Source organism: Osmia bicornis, chromosome 7, assembly GCF_907164935.1.
Source record: "Osmia bicornis bicornis chromosome 7, iOsmBic2.1, whole genome shotgun sequence".
Lineage (NCBI taxonomy): Eukaryota > Metazoa > Arthropoda > Insecta > Hymenoptera > Megachilidae > Osmia > Osmia bicornis.
Genome location: NC_060222.1, coordinates 5,274,698 through 5,296,920, shown reverse-complemented (window position 1 = coordinate 5,296,920; position 22,223 = coordinate 5,274,698). Strand labels below are relative to the sequence as shown.

General features: G+C 34.2%; 5 protein-coding genes across 7 annotated transcripts in view; 2 read left to right on the top strand and 3 right to left on the bottom strand.

Annotated features, from left to right (window-relative positions):
- Positions 1 to 3: 3 nt before the first annotated feature.
- Positions 4 to 2,056, bottom strand: LOC114876973. The gene is made up of 3 exons (XM_029188988.2): positions 1,890 to 2,056; positions 586 to 948; positions 4 to 505 (listed from the first exon to the last, which is right to left on the bottom strand). The coding sequence occupies exons 1-3, from the start codon at positions 1,948 to 1,950 to the stop codon at positions 201 to 203; spliced, it is 729 nt and encodes a 242-aa protein (XP_029044821.1). The 5' UTR covers positions 1,951 to 2,056; the 3' UTR covers positions 4 to 200.
- Positions 2,057 to 5,594: 3,538 nt separating this feature from the next.
- LOC114876971 (protein takeout-like) lies at positions 5,595 to 8,908 on the top strand. Its single transcript, XM_029188986.2, has 6 exons — positions 5,595 to 5,803; positions 6,840 to 6,880; positions 7,754 to 7,956; positions 8,035 to 8,206; positions 8,384 to 8,533; positions 8,606 to 8,908. The coding sequence occupies exons 1-6, from the start codon at positions 5,778 to 5,780 to the stop codon at positions 8,758 to 8,760; spliced, it is 747 nt and encodes a 248-aa protein (XP_029044819.1). The 5' UTR covers positions 5,595 to 5,777; the 3' UTR covers positions 8,761 to 8,908.
- A 153-nt stretch (positions 8,909 to 9,061) lies between these two features.
- LOC114876968 (circadian clock-controlled protein daywake-like) lies at positions 9,062 to 14,685 on the bottom strand. The gene is made up of 5 exons (XM_029188981.2): positions 14,093 to 14,685; positions 13,930 to 14,004; positions 10,770 to 11,150; positions 9,991 to 10,140; positions 9,062 to 9,859 (listed from the first exon to the last, which is right to left on the bottom strand). Exons 1-5 carry the CDS (start codon positions 14,109 to 14,111, stop codon positions 9,711 to 9,713), a joined length of 774 nt encoding a protein of 257 aa, XP_029044814.1. The 5' UTR covers positions 14,112 to 14,685; the 3' UTR covers positions 9,062 to 9,710.
- A 94-nt stretch (positions 14,686 to 14,779) lies between these two features.
- Positions 14,780 to 22,223, bottom strand: part of LOC114876962 — a 75,126-nt gene continuing 67,682 nt past the window's right edge. For all 3 annotated transcript variants that reach the window (XM_029188971.2, XM_029188969.2, XM_029188970.2), the window contains exons 2-6: positions 17,685 to 19,476; positions 17,359 to 17,619; positions 17,172 to 17,298; positions 16,803 to 16,961; positions 14,780 to 16,054 (exon numbers count right to left, since the gene is read on the bottom strand). In XM_029188971.2, coding sequence (XP_029044804.2) covers positions 15,933 to 16,054; positions 16,803 to 16,961; positions 17,172 to 17,298; positions 17,359 to 17,619; positions 17,685 to 18,752 — 1,737 coding nt within the window. In that variant the 5' untranslated portion in view covers positions 18,753 to 19,476 and the 3' untranslated portion in view covers positions 14,780 to 15,932. The remainder of the gene's footprint in view (positions 16,055 to 16,802; positions 16,962 to 17,171; positions 17,299 to 17,358; positions 17,620 to 17,684; positions 19,477 to 22,223) is intronic.
- LOC114876969 (protein takeout-like) lies at positions 20,187 to 21,408 on the top strand. Its single transcript, XM_029188982.2, has 3 exons — positions 20,187 to 20,300; positions 20,603 to 20,843; positions 20,905 to 21,408. Exons 1-3 carry the CDS (start codon positions 20,225 to 20,227, stop codon positions 21,344 to 21,346), a joined length of 759 nt encoding a protein of 252 aa, XP_029044815.2. The 5' UTR covers positions 20,187 to 20,224; the 3' UTR covers positions 21,347 to 21,408.

Genomic DNA, 22,223 nt, shown 5'->3' with positions numbered 1-22,223 from the left:
AGATGATCTAAATTCCGTAGTATTTTTATTTCATAAAATAGAAACAACGATACAGTATAAACAAACAATAAAAACATTCTCTAAACATACATAACTTAACAGCAAAGAGTACAATTATAACATCATTAAATCTCAAACTTTTAATTAAAAGACCAATTATTTTCTGAATTTTTTAACACGTTCTTTTTACCATAACAATTTTATTCTCGATCCGGAAGCAATTCATCGTAGGTGAAATGCTTGCCGATTTTATTAGCCATACTTAAAACTGTCTCTGAAATGATTTTCTCCAGATTAGGTTTGACAGCATCTAATATTTCTTGACGACTGTTACCCAGAGCCTGGCTGATGGCATCGTGCATAGATTTATCAAAATTCTCTGCTTCGAATTTCACATCATAATTCTTTACGTCTAGATTAGTGGTCATCGATGGGAAAAAGACATACTTTTTGCCTGCATGGTCAACGAGCTTGTAGTTGAGATTCGCTTTAGCACCCACGTCCTCTGAAAGAATAATAAGAGCCAGAATGATAAATTGCTCATTGTTCCTATTTTTTATGTTAATTATTTTCTTCTGATCTTACTTGCTACCAGGGACATCGGCCCATTTCCAACAATAGGTACCAAAAGTTGAGCAGTGATGTTGAAATGTGCATCCAGCTTATTTTCTTCGAAATAAACATCGATGTCTATCTGTTGTTTCTTTAGATCCACGTGCAATAAATTAACATGGTAAGTCAAAAGACCACGGAGTATGAGGTCTGTTACAGTTGCCTTGAAACTCGGCGTGTCAATCAGTTCCACTTTACTCATTTTCAATGGTTCCACAGGAGGAATATCCAGTTCCGGAATTCCATCACGAAGTTTATCGCGTAATGACTTCACACTGTTGATCACACACTCGTCCAATTTTGGATCTTTTCTCCCACATACATGGATGTACGAAGCTGGAAAAAGAAGAATTTCAATAGGTAAATAATTTTCTTCTCCCAATTGATTAGTTGAATTTTTGAAAAGCAGTTTTGCATGATTTATAATTTTTTAAATTTTGACACTGCGTAAACGATACTGCTGTTAACTTTTTTTATTACAGTAGAGTATATGTTAATGAGTAATTAAAAATCCTTGTCATTGGTTGTTGGACAAACACGAGAGATAATAAAGTTGTGTTAATGACAAAAGAAATCAGAAAAATTTACACTTCTCAGAATGTATTCAATTGTTTGTAAAAGAGAGACGAGAAATATTCTCTTTACAAATTGATAATTTTTAAAAAATTTTAATAAATCAGTATTTTTCCACATCATATTAAATATTCCTTTTTCTCAGCTGCAGCTAAATTTTCCTGCTCTTCTACATTCCATTTCGTATTTTCTTTTGTCTTATATAAAGATTGTTAATGAACAAAAAGAAACTCGATGAATAAATGATCATTCAGGGTTTCTATTGATGTAAACTTCCTGTTTTTTCAATTGTTTTAATTAATTTAATCCCCTTGAAGAGCGTGAAAATTTTCTTCCGCATTCTATGATCCTATTGATCGTGATCCTCAATGCTAATGTTAATTATTTTATCGCAAATGACACAGTTTCAATACCAATCAGCACAATTTCCGCAATATATAATTTAGAATGAAAAATGAACACATAAAAGAGTCTATTGATTTCAATTAAAACGCAATCTTAGCTTTTCTATAAACAAATGATAAATTATGTATTAATAACATATTTCGAGCACTTGAATTGATCAAACTTAAAGCTTGTTAATAAAATTTTTATCGAAAATTATTTATTATTTTCAAGTCTACTGCACGCAAAAGATATTAGACACAGTTTAATTAATCAAATTTAATTTATCTATGAGATTTTATAAAAAAACATGTACTCACGAACTTCAGCAGCTGCTATACCAATGACAGTCATTAAAAATAAGAGTTGATTGGAGAACATCCTTGTTACTTTTTCTCTGTCTGGTTTCCTTCCTCAGATAATCACAAGAGAAGACTAATCACCGATTCACGTCGATGTGCAGAGATCAGAACTGATCGTTGTTCATTCGGGAAGCTCATATATATATAGTCTTCGCGATTCTGATTCATCTAAGTCCGTGGTCATGGTCGTACTCTCGTGAAGCTTTTCCCCACCAAAACTCAATTTTCATTGTCGACGAGCAGGTTCCCTGAAAAGCAAGCCGAACAATACTGTTTTCTTTTCTCTTGTTGCAACTGGCCCTGTTCTTTCCCCTTCATTCAACTCCTGTTTGTTTCTCTTTTTGAATTTACATAAACCTAGTTTATGAGGGGTAGTTTATTAGAAGTGGGGAGGAAAATTACGTTAAAAATAAAAAATAAAAGTTATTCAAATTTTGGAGAATTCAGTTTTCTTCAAAATTAAAAATCTATATTTTACTTGCATCACAAATGAATCGTAAGCTCTTGAAGAATTCAGAAATTTTTTAATTTTGAGAATAATTTAACTTGGAAAAGAACTGGGATTCACCTCCTGAAGTAATTTGCATTCCTCAAAAATAAAATCTATGATTTTTTAGACCATTGGCTAAGCATTTTTATTTTTTTTAAATTTATTAATTAAGAATAAAAATGTCTAATGGAAGATATGTTTAAAAAAAGAAATTAGCTCATTGTTTCTCTTCCTTTTCAATTCTCCTGACGTCACAGGAGTACATACGAAGGACGATTATTTTCGTGGGTTTGGAAATTTTTTTTCAGCAATTATGCACGCCTTTCGACTTCCTTGTGCCGAGAAGACGGACGATTGTATTCAGGACACGTCATTCAGGATACAGAAATCACTTTTTGCTATTCAAACGATGGGATGGAGGAACAATACTGGCGAGGCCACCTTTGTTTTAAAATTCAATCTAAATGATTGGAAATAAACAGGAACTATGAGCAAAGTTATACCTCTCATTTCCTGTTGCACCTGTAAAAACAAAAGTTATTCCAAGGTAGAATTTATTTAAAAGTGATTGAAACACTGTAATTCTCTAAATAAAAATAATTCACAGCAGTGATACAACGTCTGGTGATACTTATCATTGGTAATTTCCATCTTCTAGTCGCTCATTTTTTTTTTCTTTTACAAAATGATTAATGTTACAGAATGGTAACGAGAAAAACTACCTCGTGATGCATAATTAATCGTAAGAATCAACAGAAACTGGAATTCTTAATTGTCAATTAACAAGTTGACTGCCAGGCAAACGCTATTGAAAATTTAATTGGATAATATTTGTATTTTTTTCTAATTTTATTTATTATTTTTCGAATATTTTGTTATTCCCATTATCTGTCATTTCAGATACCTAATTAAAATATTTCTGATTAGATAAGCAACCAAATACCTAATAAAGCTATTGAAAATTTAATTGGATAATATTTTTATTTTTTTCTAATTTTATTTATTATTTTTCGAATATTTTGTTATTTCCATTATCTGTCATTTCAGATACCTAATTAAAATATTGCTAATTAGATAAGCAACCAAATACCTAATAAAGCTATTGAAAATTTAATTGGATAATATTTTTATTTTTTTCTAATTTTATTTATTATTTTTCGAATATTTTGTTATTTCCATTATCTGTCATTTCAGATACCTAATTAAAATATTTCTAATTAGATAAGTAACCAAATTCCTAATAATTAAATTAGATAATGACTTCCTTTGACAATTCAAGTGTCACCCAAATATGAGTGACATGGCATTCAACGTGTTAATACAAGTGAATTTTCTTATTTATTAACTTTTGTCCTTATCATACTCTCAATCAGTTATTTATTATTCAAAGAACAGCCAGCAGATATACAGCTGATCGTTGCCATCATCAAACGTCAAGTACCAACTCTTATGACGTTAAATTGCTGTCGCAATTAGAAGAGGCAGAAAAAAGCTGAACATTAAAGTTGCAACATCCTTCCACGGAGCAGCTGGACAATGATTAGAACTAGATTAGAAGTAACTTACTGTACTTGTTCGCATATTTTGTTACGGATCGTAGGATTTCGAAGTAACCCAAAGTTGATCGTTACTTTCCCTACTCTTAATGGGCTAATAAAAATTCGTAGAAATTGGCGAGGGCAAGTTTTTCCCCTACTTCGAGTAAACTGGAGTAAACGGAAGAATGTTGGTCTATTGAACACTAGCGTAGCCATTTATAAACCAGGCTACTCGAAACCTCCCCGAAATAAGGGTTGCTTCGCCCTTCTTCAAGTTCTATCTCGATAAAAATGAATATTTAAATTCTAATGCAATTATCATTGGAATTATTAGAATTAGCGAGGTTCTAGCGAAGGTAAAGGATTATGATCTTACCTACGCCAATGGTATTGGACCATGTGAATTGGCGATCACGCTGTCGCAACAACCGCTCGCTTTTTTCTCCTCTTTTTCTACCAGTAATCCATTATCATTAGCCAACTTCTTAACGAGCGGCCAACACGGAACAGAGTAAAAGTCCGACATTGTTTAGCGATTTTTATTTGCAGTTACTCACTTTTACAGTGGCACAACTGCGTATTATAGAATTCAATTGATGCAAATAATACTGCTGGTATAATTATGCACAATGTTGAAGAGAAACTGGTTCTCGAGGTCTAACGAAAGCGACAGTGTTGGGGGATAGAATAAATTCATTTCAATCTTCGGTATATTTTCTGTTATAAAAGTGATACGTTAAATGTATCAAAAATAAAATTATTCTTTGACAGAATTTTCAATTACTTCTTTGTGGCATTTAAAGTCTTAGAAGATTCGTTCAATTCCAAAGATTGTTAATTAAAATTTTCATCAAAACATTTTGGAACTTCTGCCTCTCAGAATAAATTAATTTCAATCTTCTATTATAAAAGTGACACGTTAAATGTATCAAAAATAAAATTGATCTTTAACAGAATTTTTAATGACTTTTTTGAGACATTAAAAGTCTTAGAAGATTCGTTCAATTCCTAAGATTGTTAATTAAAATTTTCATCAAAACATTTTGGAATTTCTGCCTCTCAGAATAAATTAATTTCAATCTTCTATTATAAAAGTGACACGTTAATTGTATCAAAGATAAAATTATTCTTTGACAGAATTTTTAATTACTTTTTTGTGGCATTTAACATTAGAACTACCAAATGGGTCAAAATGACTAGTTTCCACTTTCTTATTTATCGAGCTAAAGAATGAATGTATATATTAAATTATGTTTATCTATTTCGTAATTTACATTATTTTTAACTTCAAAAAAAATGTACATCAAACGTCGGTAGTTCTAGCGTTTAAGTCTTAAGAAAAGATTGTTAATTAAAATTTTCATCAGAACAATTTTGGAATTTCTTCCTTTCAAATTTCTTCCTGAATACAATTTCCATTGGAATTATACATTAAAATTTACCAGCTGTTTAAATCAGTCAGCAGATGGAATACGACCCGGGCAGACTGATGAATGTTAAATTCTGGATTTCTTGGGGATTCCAAGGAATCCCATCGCGAAATGTCAATGGTGAGTCGAAAATCGTAAGGGAACTGGGTAAAACGCAACGAAAAATTAATTCGAAGGCGATCCATACTCAACACCGTTCTCCAGTCGTCAACTTCGCTAAGTATCGGCGAACCAGGGCTGGACCAATGACCGACAAGTAGCACGAGGCAATCAGCATGCCTTCAACACGATAAGGCAATCCCTGCTGTTCGTTCGGGGATCGTAGGCTTTTACATATCATCCCCGTGGTGTGATCGACTAGTCGCCGAGAACCTGCTGACCAGCCGCGATGTACGCTCTTCTTGCTCGGGTTTGGTACGAGAAGATCGATCCATTCTTTTCTTTCATTTCTCTCCTCTTTTCGTTCACTTAGGGCCAAATTTATCATTCTATGGGGTTGCTGAAGAAAAAAGGAAATACTGATTTCATTCAGTGCGGTGATTGATATTTCTTCTTTTAAAAAGATTGAAGATTAAAAAAGGGTGAAGTGTGTTGAATTGATTTTATCAAGTGTCCAATTAATAGATTAAATAGGGTTGAAGAAATAGAATTGATGAGATTCATTTGATCATTATTTTTGGAAGAGAATTTAAATTTGATGGTGAAGTGTATTTTATGGTGTTTCAGGTGTTTGCTAATTAATTATCTAAATTGTGAACGAAGAGTGGATTATTATTGAAATTTGTATCTTCCAAAGTAGATTTTGAGAATGAAGAGAAAACACGGAAGTTGCAGTTTTGCAAACCGCAGGTGCATATGTTGCGGTTTGGAAATGCACCTGTGATGCAATAATAACCTATTATTTAATAATAAATCATAGTGCAATGATGTCACAATTTCCATAATGATAATCCTCTAAGAAATGTAATTTAAAATTCAAAAATATCATTAATAATCCTCAGTATCCTTTTAAAAATATGAAATCCTTCGAAAAGTAATAATTTAAAATTGCTAAATCTCATAAATTCATGATTGCTTAATTAAGATACAGCAAGGAAGGAGAATAACATTCATTTATGCTGCAAAAAAAAAAACGTTCGACCTGTAGCAAGATTACCATAGCTTGAAAAAAAAAGAAGCAATAGATCATGAATTACTGCAATTCAATTGCATTTTATATTATGTAAAAGTGGAAGATGTATTTATCACAGCATTTCCATCGTTTCCAGCCTTGGCACTATTCGTTTAAAGAGTTTTACAAACACAGACTTACTTGCAATATTGCTGGTAATAGTTGTGTACAATTATGATGCAACCACTAGTTTGATGGATTCGTTTGTTGAAGTAAAAAATATAAGAAAAAAATATCAGAAATGAATATCTTTACTTGTTTCTTCTTTCCTTTTTTCAGCCTGACGGCGGCTCTGTTCTGTGAGGTCTCTGCTGTTCTACGTGAGTATTCCTAAAAGAGATAATTAACACCTTCCAGGAATGAGGATTATTAAAATTTCATATCCCGTGTATATGCAAATTGAGAAGCATCATTGAACACGAATCGATATTAATTGAAGATCAAATAAGTACACGAACGAAGGTAGAAATATTGAAAAAAAAATAATTTTCTCAAACTTAAATTAAATATGAAAATCTTTCTCGTTTGTAATAAATGAAGAAGTTAAATAAAAATAAAACTGGCAAGACTTAATCGATCATGGAAGACGTTGACATTAAGCATCGATTACGAAATTCCAGTTCACCGTGTGAGCTGCAAGAATGGTAAAAACGTGCCATTTTCCAAATTTAAATTAAATATGAAAATCTTTCTCGTTTGTAATAAATGAAGAAGTTAAATAAAAATAAAACTGGCAAGACTTAATCGATCATGGAAGACGTTGACATTAAGCATCGATTACGAAATTCCAGTTCACCGTGTGTGCTGCAAGAATGGTAAAAACGTGCCATTTTCCAAATTTAAATTAAATATGAAAATCTTTCTCGTTTGTAATAAATGAAGAAGTTAAATAAAAATAAAACTGGCAAGACTTAATCGATCATGGAAGACGTTGACATTAAGCATCGATTACGAAATTCCAGTTCACCGTGTGTGCTGCAAGAAAGGTAAAAACGTGCCACATACATTTTAACGAGACGATTGCAAAATTCATCGTGCGCCGCTTTCGGTTTTCAAAACCTCGTTTGCACCGGTAGCCTTGAACTGGTTCCGAAGAAAATCAAGATCGTCGATTCTCGATCACGTTGTTCCCCAAAGTTGGACCTGAAAAGAAGACAATAATATTAAAATTTTGTTTAATATTTCTTCTCCAGCGCCATACATAAAACCGTGCAAGAAGAGCGAGCCAGACATCAACGAATGCATCACAAACTCGATCGAAGAGCTTCGCGAGAAACTATCCGTAGGAATCCCGGAATTAGAGGCGCCTCCCATAGAACCGCTTTTCTTAAAGGAAATTCGTCTGACTCGAGGGCCAATAGGTGCGAGACTCGATGTCAATCTGACGAATTTGAAGGTATAATAAACGAGGTAACTCGTTTTGCAAAAAGGGGTAACTGAAAATAAATGAAAGATAATTATTGGATAATTTTAGGTATCAGGTCCTTCGAGATTCAAAGTGAGGGACTTGAAAGCAGACGTGGAAAACGTGAAATTTACCTTTAAAGTATCCTTCGAGAGATTGAATTTCGAAGGGAAGTATCAGATCGACGCAAGGATACTTTTGCTGAAGCTGGCAGGAGAGGGAGATCTGACTGGAAACTTTGGTAGGGTACTTAATTAATTAGCACCTTCGCCTAAAAATTTTAATCGAATTAGGAGAGAATCTTTCTTTATTTTAATATCATAATTCGAGGAATTTCTTCTTTATTATACAAGTAACTTAAAATATATACTGTTAAGTCAACAGCATTAATTCAACGAGTTTCTTCTTTGTCTTGAAGATAACTACGACTCCGACGTCGTTCTGAAAGCAAACAAAGTATTCAGAGACAACGATGTTTACCTGAATTTCGAGGGGATGAAGATTAAAATCAGAATTGGAAAAGCCAATTTACACTTCAGCAATTTGTTTGGTGGTGACACTGTGCTGGGTAAGTGGATCATCTGACTTTAATAAAAAAAGATTCAGTCATTTAATGAATCCTTTGTAATTTTTATTGTAGGTGCTGCCAGTCATGAAATATTAAACAGCAACAATGAACTGGTAATAGACGAAATAACACCTGTATTGGAGACATCTTTGGCAGAGCTCTTCACAAATGTCGCTAACAAAATCACGAAATCATTCACGTACAAAGAATTGTTCCCTGATGGTTAAACGAGCCTTCAACAACAGATATAGTTATTTATAAGCATATTTGTGCTGATTGTTGAGATTCTATAATTAATTTTGTTACCGATTTCAATACGGTTTTGGTTGGTTATCTGTGTGATACGATATTAAAACTTCTATTAATTAAACACGATTCTTGAAAATAAATTATTGATCCTTTTCTAGAAAAAAATTTCATTGAAATTAAAATAAGTTTGTTTCGTTCTGTTATCTTTTCCAATACTATTAATCCTGATGGTCCTTTTAATTAATCTGCAGAGATGAATGTATATTTCTTTCATTTTATTATTAATTATTGAACAAAGTAGCAAAAAGTAACATTAACGTGAATACAATTTGTATGTAATCAAATTTATTAGATTAGGTGTATAATAAGTATTTCAATGATGAAGGAGAAACGAAGATTAAGGTGTATTATTATTCTTTTATAATCACTGATCTGCATAATTATATTCTTAATTTTCAATAACGAAATAAGGTTCATCCTTATTACAAATCAATTGTACTTCACTGGAAGGTGATCATCGAAGAAAATAATTATTTCTATTAAGAATAAGAATAATCCTAGTAAACTGAAAAATAAATCCCATAAGTAATGCAATTTATTTAGCAATCAACAAAAATCATTTTGCAAAAACAATTTCCTTCGCCCTCGTTTTCTGCAATGAAATACAAATTCAGAAGAAGTAATTATAAAAATGTTTACCGTATCTACTGATCAATATAAAATTACAAATAATTAATTTGCTGAATAATTTCAATTAAAGCATGCTATCAGTAATGACAGCGTTCTACATTTAATTACTAATCATCGAGTTGTACTCAACGTTTATCACGATCAACAAGACTCATTCGTTTCAATCAACGAAAGCTCGTTGTATTATTAGCCATAGAAGCAATTACTTATGGAAGAAGACTAAAAATAATTGTAGGGACTAGGGGAGTAATTCTTCTTTGGTGAGGGCACCCAATGCTCTGGCAGCCAATGCTCTGCTCACAGTCGCAGCAGTGTCCTCGATGATGGGGCTAGCAATGTCCAGGACTAAACGGGGATTCGAATTGAAAAATGTGGCTGCTGCATCAGCTGAAACAATAAAATAAAATATTAGCAAGATAAAGAAGAAGAAGACTGTTGGGATGCGAGGAGAGCTCTTCAGTTGGTGGAATCATTTAAAAAATGTTAATGGTGTTTGAAAATTTGAGGTTCCTTTTTACCGGCTAATGTATGAGATGGAGGCGCTTTTAATTTAATATTTCCATCGCCAACGCGGATTTTTGTCACTAATTTGTCGATCTCGATCCTCTGGACTCCGTTCTTGTCCGTCGCCTCTTTGCCCTGGGCGTTTACAAACACCTCTGTGTTAGCTGTAACATGAATTCTAATATTAAAAATTTGCAATATTATATTTTGAAAACATTTCTAATAGAAATTCTAACAATTCTAAAATTCTAATATTAAAAATTTGCAATATTTCTAATATTCGAAATGCTAACAATTCTAAACTTCTAATATTAAAAATTTGGAATATTATATTTTGAAAACATTTCTAATATTACAAATTCTAATATTAAAAATTTGCAATATTATATTTTGAAAACATTTCTAATATTCGAAATTCTAACAATTCCAAAATTCTAATATTAAAAATTTGGAATATTATATTTTGAAAACATTTCTAATATTAGAAATTCTAATATTAAAAATTTGCAATATTTCTAATATTCGAAATTCTAACAATTCTAAAATTCTGATATTAAAAATTTGTAATATTATATTTTGAAAGCATTTCTAATATTAGAAACTCTAACAATTCTAAAATTCTAATATTATATTTTGAAAGCATTTCTAATATTAGAAACTCTAACAATTCTAAAATTCTAATATTATATTTTGAAAGCATTTCTAATATTCGAGATTCTATCAATTCTAAAATTCTAATATTATATTTTGAAAACATTTCAAATATCCCCATCACAAATATCAAAGGACTCACTAAAATTTCCCTTAAAACTCCCAGCACCGTTCAGAGGAAGTAACAATAGCCTTCCTTGCACATCATAGTCGCCATTCACATGGACATGGGGCAGTTCCACTTTGAGGGTGACCGAGAGATCATGAGGGTTCGCTTTCAAATCATCGATCTGATAATTTGTCGCCCCGTACACGCGTATCTTCGTCATGTTCGCCTTGATCTTCAACGATTCCAGATTCCTGTCGACGGTTAGCGAAGGAAGGTACAGCGGGTCTAAGGCGGGCAGCTTTAAGGATGGGATACCGTTGGCGAGGTATGGGTTGATCGCCTTTAATTGTTCCAGCACACATTTCCCGTATTGTGTCAGGTCGGTGGTTCGGGGACAAGACTGTACACCAGGTGCTGCAAACGACAATCCATTGTGTCATTGACATAGTTTGTAAACAATTTGATTAAACGTTTGCAGATGTCGATTTCGAAATCGCACTTTTTTCTTTGTATATTGTCTAAACAATTTATGCTATTTTGAACACTGTGATTTTGTATTTTTTTTTTTATAGAATAGACAATGCCTAATTAATTAATTAATTTATTTATTTATTTTATTGGATACATTTGTTATTTAGAAATGTTATTATAAAGAAATTAATTTAATAAATTGACAATTTTTCACCTCGCATCAATGCGCGCTTTTGAAATGGTACCACCAGCGCTATCTGGCGGAACGCGCCGGAACTAAGAAGAGCGCAAAATGCTATTTTCAAAAAATAAAAGATGTTTCAGTTTAATAAATAATTGCAGAACATTCTATAATCATAAAACTCTATATAGTGTTATAAATGTGTTCTAGCATTATTAAAATTCATAACCAAAAAAAATTGCAATCATGAGTCATAGTGTAATTATTGAAATCATTAGGTGATTACGAAATCATCTACGCAATTAAACTTCAAAGTCCTCATTTTTGCAAAAAATACAACGATCTACTTTAACAGTGTCTCTGTTTATTAGAATATGACACTAGCAGTCCTATTTTCAATTTTGTGTTAATCGTAATTGAAATAAAACAGTTCATTGTACAAATTTGATACAAGTTTTGCAACATTGCAGAGGTAAAAGCTATGCTATTAGAAACGCGTTGTTACATGCGTTAACGGGGACACTGATCAAACAGGTTTCTCGTCAAATGGAAAATCACCTGTACACTCTAACAATTTTCCATTGAGTGCAATTAATAAAAAATCATTTATTTCCTCTTCGACATCTCTGTATCTGAAATACTTAACACCATAAGTGCCAAATAGAATTGGGAAGATCATTTAGGAAGATTTCAAAATTTTATCAACTAAAAAAAGCAACGATGTAATACGATAAGGAGTAACGTTAGATTCCTGCAGAAGTCATCGTACCATGTTGAAACGATAGGTTATTGAACGTGTGGGGCCTCGATGACTAAGCCGTCATGGTGGAGTGCGTTTTTACCTGGTGCTCCCGAGGCCAGGCCTAAAATCGAAAGTGCGCTCGGTAGAAAGTGAAATTACGAATCGAGCGATGCCTTTTTTTTCCTATTCCTTTTTTCATCGACTATAAAGGCGAATTCCCGACGGTGGACCGAAGAAGAGGACGGAAACGCACGTGTTCCTACAGCCGGCTAGAAAGGTACGATCCACGTTGTTGATTGATAGATCGCCGGTAGCTAGAAACTGTACAACAACCATAGCCAATTGATCACTAAGAGAGAGGACGATTATCGTGAAAGGAGAGCTCTACGATCCAGCCGGTCGTTCGACCCGAATTTCTACCATAGAAACAGATTGGTGAAACCAGGGGAACAATGAATGGGTGCTGAACGTGGAACAATTAATTTCGCAATTAACAATAATTTCTAAGTTGAAAATAATACAGAAAATTAAATAAATTTAATCTTTATCTCGACAATAGCAAACATACATTCTAGCTAAAAAATTTCAGACAAAATTTGTAATTTTATCGTTAAATGATTTTTCTAATTCTATTGGCACTTATGGTGTTAAGTATTTCGAAGAGGAAATAAATAATTTTTTATTAATTGCACTCAATGGAAAATTGTTAGAGTGTACAGGTGATTAAAATAAGAAATTGGAAAGCAGTCATTTGGTAGTTCTAGTGTTAATTTTGCAATTAATTTGGAATTTTTCTGAAAGCTACGCGTGAGAGTTTCTTTATAGATAATTATTTATCGAAAGCATCTGATTGATCAGATTCGTATCGAAAAATTTGTCCGGGTACTCTTTGACGTGTTTGTTACGTCATATTTTACACAACGCTCCTTTAACAGGGGTTTACACATGTCAAGTTTGCTGAGAGAGGAGAATGAAAGTTTCTGAGAATGTTTGATGAATTCCTTCCCAATCTGTTGCATGCTTTCTGTCTCGGTCATTGACTATGGTTTGTATCCTGATAGTTTAATCAGTTTTTACAATAATATTTAACATTGCAAATGATAAAACATCGTATCATTTAAATAGAAGTTTTTTCTCATTTTTGTTGATGCAATTGCAGATGCAATTTTAGATGCAATTGTTACACTTAAAATTGAATAAAAAAATGTTCACTTTCTAGCTTAATGCGACACCGTTTCATCTTTGATTAATTCATTTACATAAATACCGTCCTTGTAACGTTTCTACTCTTGGTTTCAGTGTAATTACACGTCTAAGCTAGTCGCGTGCCTGAAACTGGTACATCAGATTAAAGTAAAAGCATCGTCGACCAGTTGACATTAAAGTTGTCTCAAATGAGACATGTTTGAAACCTTCATTGAACTGTTTTCTTTGTTTTAAACAACAAATTTTAGTTTACTCCATCCATGTCTGACTCTAATCTAAATATTCTACTTCAAATGATCATCTTATTTTAACAAAAACCCCCATATAAATATTTTCCAAAAAAGGCTAGTGTCCATTCAACAAAAAATTCTTTTTTTAACTCCACACCATGTTCCCTGAATTTCATTGCACCAGTTTCAATTTTATATCTAATTTTCACAAGAATCCCATCACAACCCTCAGTCCACTCAGCAAAAACGGTCTCTAATGATTTTCCTAACTCCACACACCATGTTCCCTAAATTTCATTGCACCATAATTAATTTTCACAAGAATCCCATAACAACCCTCGACAAAAAATGATCTCTACTCACGTAATTCAGCAACGGTGATCCCGGTCCATGTGGCAATCGCTAACAGCCCGATTAGCATCCTCATCCTGCAGCTGCCTGTTAGATGACCGTTGATTGCAATTAGCAAGAGCGATATCGAAAATGTGCGCGATGGACCGCGTTACCTAGGTATATATAAACTAACAGCACTTTCTCCGCACCATGGATCGCCCCCACCTGTGGCAACGGTGAATTTATCACGGTAGAATGCCTCCTTTTAACTCAGTCAGGGCCGTAACCAGCCATCCACAAACGATGAAACTCCTCTTCATGATAGTTACGTGAATCTGACGTAGGTCAGGATTATTCTAATGATCGTTGGCTATACACAATGTTTCTTAATACATTCATACGCGAATTATTTTTTTTAATTACACTGGAACAAATAAGTTTCCATTAATTACATGAGATCACGAGAGTAATTACACTGTTGTATAAGACGAAGACCCTGCAGAAGGTAAATTTTATAAAATAGAAATTAAAAATAAATAAAAGTAATTTAAAGTAATTTTCTCATCAATTATATCCTTCTTAATGACACCTCTTCATTGAGGTTTCTTGCCATTGACGACCAAGATTCTCGATGATGATCCTGCCTGCTATTCTAATAGCAGCCTCGTCCTCGTCGCCAATTTTCCCTAATGCTTCCTGTCACAAATCGTGATTTCGAAAGAGGATAACGAGAATCACATTCCATGGAAAATAATTGCAATTTTTTTTCACTGCTATGTGGGTCATCCATGCTGCTATTTTAAATTTATTAATAATAAAATAATTATGGATGGAAAATTGCAGGAAAATTTTTGCCAGCATTCTACTATTAACATTAAACTTGAATTATAGGTTCATTTATTTCATGGCTTCAAATATTCTTACACAATGTTCATTAATAGATAACACTTACATAAACGTAATACATAACTTATTAAAAATTCATTAAATTAATCGTAAATATTCTTATGAATCTACGTTAAAAAATAAAATAATTCTCAAGCCATGAATGTATATGTTACAATATAAATTGCATTGCAATGGCATAAACAAACTCGTTCGATCGATTAATAAATGCAGCGATCAAAATCGCTCCTGATTCGCAAAACTTTATTCCCCGTTTACAACATTCGTTCATCGACTACTTTCCCCGTCGAGTAATCCTGGAAATCGTTGGTGTAACACGTTGAATTTCCCAAATGCGATTATGTAAAATCTGACGGATCCGAGTGGTTCCGCTATGGCAAACCGTACGTAACGTTTGCAAACCCGTTTGCAAATCGGGTGTGCACGCGTTTACGTATTATTCACCGGTATGACACAATCAAACATGCCAATTTAGCGATACGATTCTCCATTAGATGAAGCATTAAAATGTAATATCTTTGGTGACATTTGAAAATTTTTCTTTTACTTCATTTAAATATGAATAAATGAATCGAGGACTTGTTCTGTGTCTGTAAAGCACCTTTTTATAAAGATACCTTGCACTATTTCACTTTGTTCATAAATCAGTAAGTTTTTCAATCAAAATATGAATCGATGATTTGATGAATTAATTAAAAATTGTAAAAACTAAACTAATTTATAATTTATAGACTATTTATAATACCTGCGTATGTAATGTATAACATCTGTGTGTCTCGTAACAAATACCTGTAATAAATTAAGCACAATACTAGTAGTAAGTTAATTAGTTATATCAATGTTATATCATTCTGTCGATTGAATAAATATGTATGAATACCATACAGATATATTGGTTAATAAATTAACAATATTACAATTAATTTTAGCGAGCAATTTTTCAATATTCAAAATCTATTATTCACAGCAAGGGGGACTATTAATTCCCACGAATTAATTAAAGTGTTAAAAAACAATATAACAGATTCATAATCAGCGGAATCAATTGATATAAAAGAAAACCATACAACAGTATACCGTAAAGAATAAACGTCCAAAATCTAGTCGAAAGTGTATCCTCCTGTAAATTAATTAACAGGAAGATTTTTGTACATTTTATAAATCATAGCGTCGGCTGTTCTGTCGTTTAAAGCTTTCGTTGCCAGGTCATCGGCGAGCATGGCAGCTACGGCTTCGGCAGCCATCAAACCTGTGAACGAAAGTCAACGTGAAACTATTATCAAGCGAATTCGTATGATGAACGTGGTTGATTGCGGGGGTGCATGAAAATGTTGCAGAAAGCGGACGCTTTTACTTTGCTTGATCGAAGTCGATGCACTCGTTGACCAGCACTTTTACCTTCTTCCTTTCGTTTCCTGGATTTCTTAACGATCTACCAATCATTCAATTTGAAACACTGTTCTCCAATTTAAAAATTTAATATTTTCTTATGAGAAAATCTCGATATTCTCTCTGTTTGCTTTTGAAAATTATTTAAAAAACAAAGAATCATGGTCACGTGTGGAAAATTGAAGGTGTAGGAAAGAATAAAAGAAAGCGTTCGCGAACCGGCTCGTTTTACATAATTCCTTGGCTCGAACGCGACTTTCCGATCGATTGACATCGACTTTTCTATTTGGAATTTCTCATTTCTATTGGTCTCTTTGGTAATTGCTAATTACGGAAGAACACCGGTCGCACATGACGCAACGAAAACAGACGAAACCGCTTTTACGTAATTGCCTGGAACCGGCTTGTATTGTCGATGTTTGGATTCTGTCGAGTTACCAACACTTTTCACTGCTATTTCCCTTGTGAAATGCCTTCCTTCCTGTTTACGATTTACACTAATCGTAAGAAGTTTCCGTAGATCGATTCGATTAATTAAAGAAGGACGCTGACTACATATTTGACAATGAATGAAAGTTAATTAATGAAAGTTAATAATGCATACTTACCGTGGGTGAGGATCGATTTTACTGGTCCCTCCTCGTCCATTCCCTGAAGAGAGACGTTTTGCTTTTTGGCATTTAATTTGCTCCTGGCTGCGCGTACAATTAAAACGTCCTGATCCTTCATCTTCTTCAATTCTATAGTGAAGTCACCTACCAGCTCGCCTAAACATTTTTAATTATCTTCATGTAATTACATATCTGACGAGGCACAGAATTCTAAGATTCCTCCTTTGGAAAATGTTTAATTATTCATTTTTATTATCTTGGATGGCGGACCATGGAGAGAGGCACAATTATAATTATTTTCGTTTCTTAAATTTTACACTGTTTCTTCCAAAATTAAAATTAAAAATTGAAAGAAAATTTTCTTACTGAAATTCCCACTGAGCTTTCCAGTTCCTCTAACCAATTCCTGTCCAACTTTTCCATTCAACTGATAGTCCGACTTGATGCGAAGTTCAGGAGCACGTATCTTCAAGATCACGTGCATCACGTCGTCCTTGAATAAACAGCAATAGGATTAATTTAATCCTAAATCATTATTCTTTTCAATGCTTACATCAGTCTCGTTTTCTTTATGGGCACGTTTGTATCTCTTTCCAAGTTCAACTTTTTCATTCGCAGGATTTCCACCATAGTGATAAAGCAGTTGCATTCCTTCCTCGAAGTATCCTTCCTTCTCCTGATAATTCCTCGCGTATCTAGTTAAATTATTCAGGTCCTTCGAATCGAAGGCAGCCTTCACTGCCTCGTTCCTCTTCGTCAATGGCTCTCCCTCGGTGCAGTTGTGGCTGATGCCTTTTCTACCTTCCAAAATTTCCTATTTCCAGAAAATTAATAATTTTATTAAAGGCCCCAAAAACAAATCAATTTTCAGCCAAGTACCTTCCGCACATCCTTCATTCCGAACACCTGAGCATCCTGCTTAGACTCGATCCTTCCATTTCCAAATCGTTTCACACTGCCATTATTATTCCCATCCGCATAAACGATATCGATATACCCCGGCTGTTTCTCCAGCCTCCTATTTTCACCTTGGTACACCTGTTCCCTGCCAATGTACGGAGGGAACACCCTCGGATCCTGCCTCCTCTCAACATTCTCAGAAGCTGAAGTTTCAGGATCCTCGTACCTCGTTTCGCTTCTCCTGCCACTGTGGTAGCCTCTCCTTTGGCTCTCCCTAGCCTCTCCCCGTCTCTCCCCAAAGGAAGCAGACCTACCTTGATCGTACATCTCCCTCTGCTCTTGGTTTCTCGCATTCAGAGCAGCATTAATAGCACTCATCGCATAGATCATCTGAACGTCCGCAGGGTATCTCATGTTCGCAACGATTTGACTGGTGTCCTGTTTCGATACCACTTTAGCGCCCTCCATGCTGAAGGTTCCGTAATTAGAATCCTGAGGAGAGTTTTCAGATCGCTCAGGCTTTTCCTTCATTTTGTCCGCTTGGATCTTCAACAGGAACGGATCGTACTGTCTGAATCTATCGAAACGACTGTCCTGCGGGCTGGTCATGATCTTGCTCTCCTGGTTGGTAGCCGAGACGATGGCTTCGAAGCTCTCGTTCTGGAGCTTCGGTTCCTTGATCAGAGTGTGGAATCTGTACCTGATGGAGTCCAGGTCCCTCAGATCGCTGTAGCTCACGTATCCTGCTTCCAGTTCGCTCAGGTTCGACTTCAGTCGTCCCCTAGCGATGTGGATGCTGTCCAAAGTAGACTCGTTCAGTCCGATGATCTCCACGTTCCTCAGGATTATCCTGTAGCTGGTGTCTCCTTCAGACTGGTCCACCTTGATCACTGGGACCTTCAAAGGGTCTAGTTTACCCGTCTTGGAGAATCCTCCAGTGAGCAACTTGGTCCAGAGTTCCTGGGACATCTGCAATAATGAACCTTGACATTTGACCAAGGATACAAAAAGTGCAACCAGGTACACTGTCCTCAGTATCTTTGTCATTTCTGCTGATTTTTCTTCCTGGTTTTTTCAGACACTTCACTGCTGCGTTTCGATCTGCCAGATGTAAACGGGCTTGAATAATAAGAGGGCGATGATTGTTATCACGATGAAGACGAAGAGGAAGCAGAAGAGGGCGACGCACATCAACACTCGTGGATGTAGGCGAACGATTTCCTGCGATTCCAGGATGATCGATCGAATGTCGATCAGAAATCACGTCGAAAGATCATCGGATGTTTGGTTCGAACGTACGGTCCGAGAGTGTGGACGTGGAAAAATGTCGTTCCTCAGCGAGTACGCCGGACGTTTTTATACTTCTTGCTGGAAGGGCATCGAAACTGGGCCATGGACCAGAGATTCTTGACGCGCATCAACTAGGTGATGTCTCTAGTTGCTACTCTTTCTTCTTCTTCTTCTTCAGACGCTGTCCTCTTAAGCTGAGCTCCCGTTGCGAGCTTATACAGGGCAAGGTCCTTCCCCGACCTTAAGTGGTAAACCATCGACGACGATGGTCTGGGTGCAAAGCCGCAAATAGTACGCCATAGTTGTTCGGAATTACGTAATGGCTTCTTCTTAAATGTACATCGCCGCGGGTACGCTTGTTCTGCATCTTTGTGTTTAATGGGGAGTGGCGAGGTGTTGTAGATCGACTTGGTCATTTTATTTTAACGCGTTGAATGTTGGGGGGGGGGTCGTTGATGACCGGGGTCGCAAATTAGATATTCTGAAATAATTAAAGAATATTATTTTTAGTTAGCAAATTTCATCATTAAAATTGAATAACATCTAATCTCTAAATATATATTTATAATTTTAATTTTACAAAACAAATTTTATATACTTAACACTTTTAATTTCGAGATATTTAAGTAATTAACAATTTTTAAATCAACCCTGATACAAAAGGTACAAAATTTTACTTTATTTATAAAAATTTTAAAATTTCATTATTATATTTATAAATAAAATGTATTATTTCTTAAAATTTACTTTAACTTTTTATTATTATAAAAACTTTTTCTAATATATTTTTATTTAATTCACAGTTCGTTTCGCAGTAGTGAAACGAATAGGAAGTTTGAAATTTGATATTAATTATTCTTATTCTGATCCCTTCGACGGCGGACCATGGAGAGAGTCCCATTATTTTCTAAATTTTACAATGTTCCCTTACAAAATTATTTTTCCAATATACGAATCCCTTTCACTAGAATATTATACGTTTAATTTTAGCTTATTATATTTTAATCAATATACAATAATTAATTTGCTCGACTGCGAAAAATATGACAAGAAAAATGCGACAGGCGTGATGCAAATATAGAGCCAAAGACTTGTGCAATCCGTAAAAGGAAGTGGAAGCGAAATAGAAATAACAATGTCAGCGCATTGTCGATCGATGGCACGTACGCAATTTTCGATGACAAACACAGTTTGGAATTATTCCGTGATCGGACCTCCTCGTAGCAACAATGAAGATCCAGAAATCTTTGGCAATTCTTTTTCTATACATTTATTCATCTGTTTCTTCACCGATTCCAGAAATTCGTGAGTATTGTATTTCATAAAAAGACTTCTTTGCTTTTGATTGAAACCTATTTCTTTTTTTTTCAATTAAAAAAATTTAATGACATACTTCTCAGATGCCAAGTGCATAAGCCTGCATCTGGAGCGCGCACATTTAATTCGCGATGATTCGTACAGAAAATCATGCAATGAACATTCAAAGTATTCAGGTTTACTGCACGAGCGTGTCTAATTTTAATTCTCGACAAGTTTAACGACAAATTAATAACGCAACTTCTCGATTTGCAATTGTAATCAATTTTTGGTTCCACTTTAATTTCCAGCATCATTTTTAAAAGTATGCCATCGAAACGATCCACAGCTCAGCGACTGCATCAAGGAAAGCATCAACTTGTTAAAACCGTACTTGAAAAATGGAATTAAAGAACTTCAAGTTCCACCGTGTGAACCTCTTCATATAAAAAATATCGACATCGATCAAAGCTCTGGACCTATTTACGTTCATGCGAAATATAAAAATATATCCATCTTTGGAGGAACTAATACCGTACCGAAAAGCATCAAGTAAGTTCAATCAATTTAAATTCTAATAGAACAAATTAATTAATGAATCTTCTTTCGTTAGACTGGACTTCGATAAAAACCGAATGAGACTGAAGTTGTACATTCCAAGGCTCGAGATGATTACTAATTACAATCTTGACGGCAAGATAATGATGCTACCGATCGCAGGAAATGGTGTTGGACACGGAAATTTCACAGACATCGATGCAATTATCACCTTGCAGATGGAACGATACAGAAATCAGGATACACAATTGATTCATCAAAAAGTAGACGACATTTACGTGGATTTTGAAATTGGTCGTGCAACTGTACACCTGGAGAATTTATTCGATGGCGATGCTACCATGTCCAGTGCCATGAATTTGTTTTTAAATGATAATTGGAGAACAGTCGTGGCGGAGATCAAACCGCAACTCGAAGAGACCATAGGCGAATTGATTAAGAATTTTATGAATAATATTTTCTCCGTGTTCCCTGAGGATTCCTTATTACCACCGTGATGGACTTTTGTTGTCTGAAGAAAAGGTGTATGTTTTTGGGAAAAATAAAATTTTTAATTATATGCCTTTGTCTTTCCTTGTCTCTTTCTAGGATATCTCTGGTTCCTCCTCGAAAAATTCTATTTTATCGATGGATTTTGATTATAGAATTAATACACAATCATTTGCATATAATTATAAATTCATTATAATATTTGAAAGTGTATAATTAATAGAATTAATTAATTTTTGGTAAAGGTAACACTAAAGAAAAATAGATCTACTTTATTCAAAATAAAATTTTTAAGGTAGGTCTTTCTGAGTGAAATTAAATTTAAAGAAGTTTTTTAAAATTTCATTAACAGTTATTATTTTATCTAAATGTTTAAGTCCAATATATGCCTAGTAGAAGATAACCATTTTCTGTGAATGTAAGGTGGAGTGCCATGTTACAGGCGCAGTTTTCAACTTGGTTTATTTACTGTTCTGTTTATAAAAATTGATATCCGTTTCTTTCGAGTTAATTACGCTTCCCTATTAATACCAAAAACCTTGTATCCTGAAACTTCTTTCTTAGGCAACAAGTTATTTGCGTCGCGTTCGAATTGTAAATTACAGTCTGAAACGAAGTAATTATTTTAATATTAGCTTCCGAGATGAGCATAATAATCTTACAGAATTACTGCTTTCGTAGTATAATGACGTTCTTGTGAAAGAGGAAATTAAAAAACGTTCGAGAAAAAAGTAAGAGTACCTTGATGTAATTTTTGCTCTACTGAGCGACTTATAAATATTTTTCACTGTGAGTGTTCTTTAAAATATTGGAAAATTCCGTCCATTTATATGGGGAGACGGAAACAAATTAACAAGGAGCCACTTTATAAATATGTAAAATATA